Raw genomic sequence first — 7909 nt, 5'->3', positions numbered from 1 at the left:
CTACTTATTGATCATACCTTCAGTGATATGACGGTAACTAATCTTCCGGTTCCACACTTTCCCGCAGGCTCCCTCGGTTGCTGTCCTGTGTAAAACATCGGAATTTAAATGATTTATCGGAAGTTTTCAAATGCAGAATCAGTAGACTTTAAAAAAATTTAAATGATGAGGCAATGAAGTCGTGAGGTAAGGGAAAATATGTAAACCTGTAAAATATGTGGCACATGTATCAGCCTGAAGACGAAAAGAAAAAGGCCTTTGTAAGACGTGACAAAGTAAACAATCCAAACCGAATGTCACATTGATTTAGTTGCAAAAATCGTAACGTTATATTACGTGCGGGTCAGACAGACGCAGAACTCTGTGGCGGTAGACGTCTGAGCAGGGCACCAGTTTATATGGAGGTTATACAGGCTGAGTAAAAAAAAACAACGAAAAGCAAATGACAGGGCTATTGTTTGAGTGACGTTCGGCATGTAGCACTTTCAAAATCTAGGATATGAAAGCCCAATTCATAAGCTTTCTTTTAGAAGAGTCATTCAAATCAATTTGTATTTTTCAAGGCACGGAATTTTAAACACAACCACCGTTTTAAAGTTCTGTTCACGGATCACTAAAAATATGTGCGTTCCTTCAGCAAAACTTAAACAATTCACATATATCCCTATGTGATTTGGTTTTCGTTTTGCTGAAAGAACACTTACCTGGAATATCTGGTCCCGACATTTGGGATTCGTTGGGTTTTTTTTACTCGCCCTGTATATCGAGCCTCTCTCAGTGGTGCACCAAGGGTTTGGTAGGGGGGGGGGAGGGGCTCACATGTTTTTTCCCCCAAATTTTGTAGAAGTTTAAAAAAAATTTGCCGCAGAAATATGTGTTTTTGTTTTTTTGTTTGGGGGGGGGGGGAGGACTATTTTGACGTTGGTGGCGCCACTTACACCCCTATTATACTACTCGAAAATAGGCCACATATATTATGTTACTACTTGTGCGTATCCCTGTTGATCAAAAGCACAAGCCTCAAAGATGGCAAACGGTCTATAGACCTTTATGCTGCCACCATTTCAGTCATGTTCTCTGTATCCAATAACAGTACTTAATGATAATGTTCGTTGTGCAAAAGGAACCAGACTATTTTTCCTTCCAGCCGCTTAGGTTACGTTGATTTGAATGGGAAATAATCAAGATGGCCGCAACATGATAACAGTATATTGCAGACGATCTGTTCGCTGAGGCGAAGGCGTGACCTGATATCTGACCACTGTACTCACATCACTGTGCATTTCCATGTAATCCAAAGCCTTCTTTGCAGCTCTGAAAGAAAAAAAATCCGATCGTCATGTAATGGACCCTATGTGATACGTTTCATTGTCCTATTTGCTAGGTCATGTTATAAACAACTTATGATTATAAAGAGTTTATTTCCAAAACGCGATACATGCGATTCTGTTACCTTTTAGAATCACACCTGTCAGTTTCGACATGTTTAATGTAGTTAATTAAAGCGAAAAGTGATATTTAGAAACAACTTTCAAACAATCCAAAGATGAACCCTGAATATTAAAAAAAGTTAATGTTTTGATACAATTTTCCGAGAAATTTCTTAAACCCTTTTTCAACAAAGCCAAGTGATTCAATTTAATTGAAGTATAACAGACCAGCACATGTCTGTCCTTTTGAAAATGGGTAATGTGGTGGCATCCGACATAATGCATGCGGAAAAGAAATGGACGATTTTGGTTTCTTAAAAATTTTGTTTTCAAACACAATTTTAATTTGTTTCATTAGCTTGTCTGTGCCGCGGTAGTTCTTAACATAAATTTTCTTAACATTTTCAACTCGACTCCCAATCAAATTTCTGGGTAGGCCGATTTGCAGTTGGGTTAAAAAAATGACAGAGATTTAATACCTTTTCTTTCTTCTATCAAGAACCACGATAACAATGGCACCGGTAGGTATCAATGCCCCACCGACAGCCAGCAACGTGATAGCCCACCACTCCAACGCTGGCCCCGTTGGGAAAATCTTTGTTGGTTCGGTTGGGACAACACCATCCAGGTCACCCAAATCGAGTCTGTGAAATAAAACAAGACTATATATAGGCAAACATAGCAAAGCAGGTCCCAGAGTGCACCAAATTTTATTCAATCGATTCAGAATGAATAGCCACCGGAGTCGTTTCACGCATGTGGTCTACATTGTTAGTTCTATAAGTGACCATGGCCGGTTAACGGGTTTAACAGAAATCAGGCGCCCCTGGCCTCCCCCGTAACATTCAGCCCCCCCCCCCCCCGTGGTGAGAACCCTGGCTATATGCCGCTGCCTATATGACCCTGATACCAGCACTAATATAAGTATGAGATTGAAGCAAGTCTTCAGCATCTATGTACAATTATCATTGCAGCATTACAATAAATTGACGCCACTGATTGGGGAATATCACTACCAATATCGATTTCCTTTTAAACTTATGCTTTACCGGTATCCAAGAGCGGCCTCTATTGATATCCTCTTTGTAACAATCATCTTTTTAAGCTGTTTGGACGTTAGGGTGAGCTCTTTCCTAGCGTAAGGATTCTTGATGTAGAAAGACACTGCCGTTCGTTTGACCTCAGAAACAAGCTGAATTTTGTAGACCATTACATCATCTGCACTGTTGATGAAAAAAGGTGCAAAAAACAGAAATGATAGGCTTTTGCGCGTGCGCGGTTGGGTTGAAAGAGACTTTCCACCGGTGTAACGGTCTCAATTATCCTACATGCTGATCTTTCCGGACGAATTCAGTGCCGGGATAATCGAGCATGTTACCGTTGTAGGCACGGTTATCCGCCGGGCTGGAGTTTCCGGGGAATGGTCATCATATGGGCAGGCGCGTGCCAGCCGGGATGAAGGATGCGGTCGCCAATGTTTACACTAGACTCGGGATTGCCCGACTTTCAGCTGGTCCAGGGAGGGCAATAATTGTTTTAATAAGTTTCCTTGCACTACACGGTGGTGCAAAAAAAAGAGGGAAACGCACCGTTGACAGGAATTTTAACCTTCTAACTCAACTTACTTGAACTGTTTTCTATTTTGAAAATCGTAAAATTCTGCTAGACGCACTTCAAAATTCTGCTAGATTAGTTTTTTTCCCCCAAAACGATCTGTCAGATGTAGCAGAAAATCTGCTAAGACGGTCACATGCTTATTTGGTGCACGTAATTACTTTATCCATCACCCTTGGGTATCATTCTGCATTGCATGCGTAGGAAACACAATCTTCTTTCAAAGCAGGTAAAATTATGCAGACCTTTTAGGTCACTTTGTCAGTTTTTGCCGCCCATTTTCCTCCGTAATAACGCGCCACTAAATTACTTGGGTAATAAAGGAAAGGGTGACCGATGGTCCTGAAATCCTTTAATATCATTTTAGAGAAAGATTAAGAAATTATAATGGAGCTTTCAGTCACAAGCATATTATTTCAAAGTCAAATAAGTAAATACTTTTCCACTGACCTTGACGATGAATCCCAATTCCGCCTCACCAAAAAATCATATCATTATTAAAAAAAAACATTTTCTAAGCTCCCATCTAATTAATACTTACTCGGCTATCTTTGGGTTTATTAAGCAGTTTCCCTTCGTTGCACAGTAAATGTTGCAGGTAGTTCCCATAGTTGCCTTGAACCTCTCCACTTCATTTGGCTGAAACTATTGGTTGATCGGGTATAATATTTCAAGTTGGACAGTCTAATTAAATTGATTTAAAATGTTATATTAATTAGTATAGTACAGGTGAATTTCAAAGTAAATCTGCGTGAAACAAAGCACAGAAAATAAAATTTAAGAATAGAATTTTATCAGAAGCATTGGGCCAAATTTCATGATTTTGTGTACCGTCATAAGCCAAGAATATACCGGCTTATAAAGGTACGGAATTGTGACTTGTACGCGTGGATTTGTGCTTATACGGGGTTATTGCAGAGTTGCTGTCCTACTGCCTTTACACAGGCTGAACCAGTGGCGTAGCCAGGAATTTTTCGGGGGGGGGGCTGGAACATTTCATGGGGGGGGGGGGCGTCATGTAGATCAATGATAATTTTTTTAGAAACTCAAAATCTCAGTGGGGGGGCGACTGGGGGGGGCGACAAGGTTTCATGGGGGGCTGTCGCCCCCCACGCCCCCCCGTGGCTACGCCACTGGGCTGGACATGTCAGCAGCGCATATTTTCGTGGTAAGCAGCAAAATGATGAGGCCGGACACCAACAAATCGCCATCTGTAAGGCCGTTTCATACTTGACATGAATGGGAAAGCGAATCGAATTTGACGTCATGAAACCTTCGCTGCGAACTTCGCCGGAGTCGAGATGTGTTCACTTTTGCGAATTTTCAGCGCGAATACTTGCCGCGCCATGACGTCACAATTAATTTACATTCGCTCCGACTTTCGTAAGAACCGTTTTAATCAGCCGCTGTACTGATGACGTCACACTTTGTTTACGTATGCACTTTTCTATGGGGCTACGAAACCGTCGTCCCCACCAGGTTCCCATAAGGAAGCACGCGTGTAAACAAAGTGTGTACAGAGCCTCATTGTGGTGTGAAATTTGGATCACTCTATGAAATACGGACTCCTTGGTTGCATTGCGCATGCCTGAGTGAAGATGATTTGGGCAGTGATAGGTCACGTGTGAGGGTTAAAATCCATATAAGGTAAAAGTCAAAATTTCATAAGACACCGGTCTTTATTCCGGAGACTGACAATCGTACCCATGCAAATTGGACATCAATTCTGAGCTCAAATCCACCGGTGTCAATCAGCTCCTGGATGGGTTCCCTTGGGTCTGTGGTCGGGGCGAATGTGGTTGGGGTCGGGGCGAATGCGGTTGTCGTCTGATTAGCACCGTCTCGGAATGTGGGCGGGGCGTTAGGGGGAGGGGGAGGAGGCGGCGGAAGCATCGGCCGTTTTGGAGGCGGTGTTGCGTCTGTGGAGGCAATGACTTTTGTGAATAAGCTTTGTGGTATCACGGAAAAATGTAAATTACATATTATAATGAAGGTTAACACCGCACATTTACAAATCAAGTGCCGACGAAAAATATCCCCACTACACCCCTGGCTTTGAAACCAAGTTGGCATACAGAAAAATTAGCTAGGGTCAATTTAATATAAAAAATTAACATCTTTAGACCGAGACCTTTCCGAATCCCCGAAATTAACCATTGTACAGGATTCTTTACATCATCTTTCAAGGGCAATCAACCTCGTTATACCTGGGCGAATACAATGTGTAACTTCATCGTCTAATGTATACCATATTCCTCCATGGTATACCTATGAGCGTTGGGATAAAGTGAACGAGTGAACGGCGTAGGACAGCCCATATCCCATCAAAATGGCACAAAATGAACACTAAACAGACTTTCGCAGATACAACTATAGTATCCGTGAAGTACATCACCCTTTTTTGTTGGAGACTTTCCCGTCCCAAAATCAGCAATTGTGCAGCAGCCCAATGGTCCTTGTTCACCAACGCTGAACAAACATCGTCCAATAGATACTTACTTCACCCCCTGCCTTTTCCCATTCAAGTGCCTTTTTTACCAACGTTTAACCCCCCATATTTGTTAAGAGTGCCCTTTTTTACACAAGTGCCTTTTTCACCAGCGGCCTTGTACGAGTGCCCTGTTTGGAATTTCGCGGGACAGTCGGCAATCGTTGTGCCCCCCCCCCCCCCGAATAGCGGCATCTAGATCATCCGGTTTGAACAGCCCCTCCCCTCCCACCCTTTTATATTTTGCAGAGGCCAAGTGTCTGGAGAAGAAAACCTGTCTACATTTCAGCACAGATGTGCCCTTTTCACGAACTTTTTACCCCCGAATAAAAATAGCCTTAATTTAAAAATTATCGCCCCTGAATTGGGGTAATGTATGTGAACTGTTGGAGTGGGAGGACAAGAAAGAATGACAACAATGTGACGTGGTGGAAACATACATGTTTACGTTACATACCTAGTGTGGACATTCCTTTGTTTTCGTGTAGTTAAGAAAAACCTGTGAAAAAAACTCGTTTTACTCACACTGTGAAAACTCTTTCAACCCAATTTGTTTTTCAATATGTTTCCCTGGAGTGTTGCTCTTCATTTGCGACACATAAACCTTACCCCAAAATGCATCTAAACCTGTTTTCCAGAGAGGGGGAAACCTTGTGGACGTGGGCAAGTCCACACAACGTATCTAAAACCTGGTTTATGTGGACATAATTAATTGTTCGGAAGTCCACACAGTGAATATAATGCTTGTACATACCCTCAAGGCACACTGCTTTCCGAAGCAAAAATGCTGTAGATAGCAACAGCAGGCGAATAGACACCTTCCTCATCTCGTTAGCGTGTAGTTTTCAATCTCCTGGGCCTGATTGGCAGAGGCAATATCTCAGATTACAAGAGTAAAGCTGAAAGGTGTTTCGATCGCAGATGTAGAACGTGATACATAAATAAAAAAAGAATACATGAAAGCCTGTTTGGAAGACAAAAACATGGTTGTGGTTGAAATATCACTGAGTACGAATAATAGTGGGGCAGATACCGGAAATATTTGGGGAATTGTGCTTTTGATGAAATAAGCATGGCATTTGGCACACAGTCAGAGTGTGTCTTACGAAAGATATTTGGCCACAGGGCCATCGCAGATAGATTTGTCCTTTGAAAACGTAATTAAAGACAGAATAAGCAATTCTCAAAATGGCTGCCATTGGTTGTTATTCTACCTATATTTTTTTCAAAGGACAATCTGCGTTGGCCCTATGGTAAAATATCTTTCTCATGACATACTGCCAAATGCCATGTTTGCATCATAAAAGTCACATTCCCATCACCTATATCTGCCGTACTATAAATGTATTTGTCTCATGCGATTATTGCTCTGCAGTTTGCTATAACAATTTTTGAGGCCAGAAGTCCGGAGTTCGTTTGGTGTGTGCCCTCATTGGCCAAGGGTTGCACCAGGCAGCCAGCACTTGTTCGGGCTACACTTTGTACCATCGTCGATAAAACCGGCAAATTGAAATTGGCTCATAAGTACTTGCACTAGGCGTCGGGGTCGGGGTTAATTATCCCACAATTTATCCCGAAATAAACACTGTTTATTTCGAAAGAAAGAAAAACAAAATGGGTTGTTGTTTCAAAGGGCTCCCTGCTTGAAGAGATTACAGAGCAGCGCGGTCGCGCCCCGCAGTCGACAGACCTAGGAGCGGGAATTTCAAACACACAATAGAAATTCACCGGGAAATATTGTTTACTCTTCACATTCTATAGACCTAATACATAATGACGTCCCGCTTTGTTTACATGTGCGCCTTTCTATGGGAGCCAGGTGGGAACGACATCCAATCGTCCTTCAACCACGTTAAAACGATTTTTGCGACGTCACACTATTGTTAAAAGTGTAGATAATTTTCACAATACTACACATTACTATAGATAACTAATCACAGATACCATGTATTCATGATTGTACGATAACTGTACTGCGGAAACAGTGTAAATGGAAAACAACCGTCAGATATATCAGATAACTGTTTTATTAAAGCGATACGACGTGCACAAAACGAAATTAGTTACTACATCTTGCATGTTCTCCAAAAGACTTGGGTGTGAAGACTTGGTTCTTTTTAATGTTGTAGTCCTACTTAACAGCTTTTGAACGACGTAAAGTTTGTTTGCAATTTTCTGTTTAAAGGTACTTTTGATTGAGATATAAAGAGCCAGTCGAACAAATTTAGGCTGCGATACATGGGAGCCAGGCGGGTTGGCGCTGACAGGCCTCCCTATGGGACTCACTGCACAAAAACGAAACAAGTGGCATCAGCTACTACATCTTCGCTTTTCTCCAAAAGTTTCAAGTCTAGCGCCCTGCCGATTTGCATGCTGG

General features: G+C 42.1%; 1 protein-coding gene across 1 annotated transcript; it reads right to left on the bottom strand.

The window, feature by feature from the left end:
• Window positions 1–6359, bottom strand: LOC119722251. The gene is made up of 6 exons (XM_038192291.1): window positions 6287–6359; window positions 4749–4963; window positions 3586–3689; window positions 2480–2653; window positions 1910–2074; window positions 1–85 (listed from the first exon to the last, which is right to left on the bottom strand). The coding sequence occupies exons 1-6, from the start codon at window positions 6357–6359 to the stop codon at window positions 1–3; spliced, it is 816 nt and encodes a 271-aa protein (XP_038048219.1).
• Window positions 6360–7909: the final 1550 nt, after the last annotated feature.

This window comes from Patiria miniata, unplaced genomic scaffold (genome assembly GCF_015706575.1).
Source record: "Patiria miniata isolate m_02_andy unplaced genomic scaffold, ASM1570657v1 HiC_scaffold_15, whole genome shotgun sequence".
NCBI lineage: Eukaryota > Metazoa > Echinodermata > Asteroidea > Valvatida > Asterinidae > Patiria > Patiria miniata.
This window is presented reverse-complemented; position numbering and strand designations above follow the sequence as displayed.

Coding starts and splice junctions, on each gene's coding strand:
- LOC119722251 (XM_038192291.1), bottom strand. CDS start 6,359: ATGAGGAAGGTGTCTATTCGCCTGCTGTTGCTATCTACAGCATTTTTG. Junction 4,964..6,286: donor GAAAGCAGTGTGCCTTGAGG/GTATGTACAAGC, acceptor TTGCCTCCACAG/ACGCAACACCGCCTCCAAAA. Junction 3,690..4,748: donor TTGATGTCCAATTTGCATGG/GTACGATTGTCA, acceptor ATCAACCAATAG/TTTCAGCCAAATGAAGTGGA.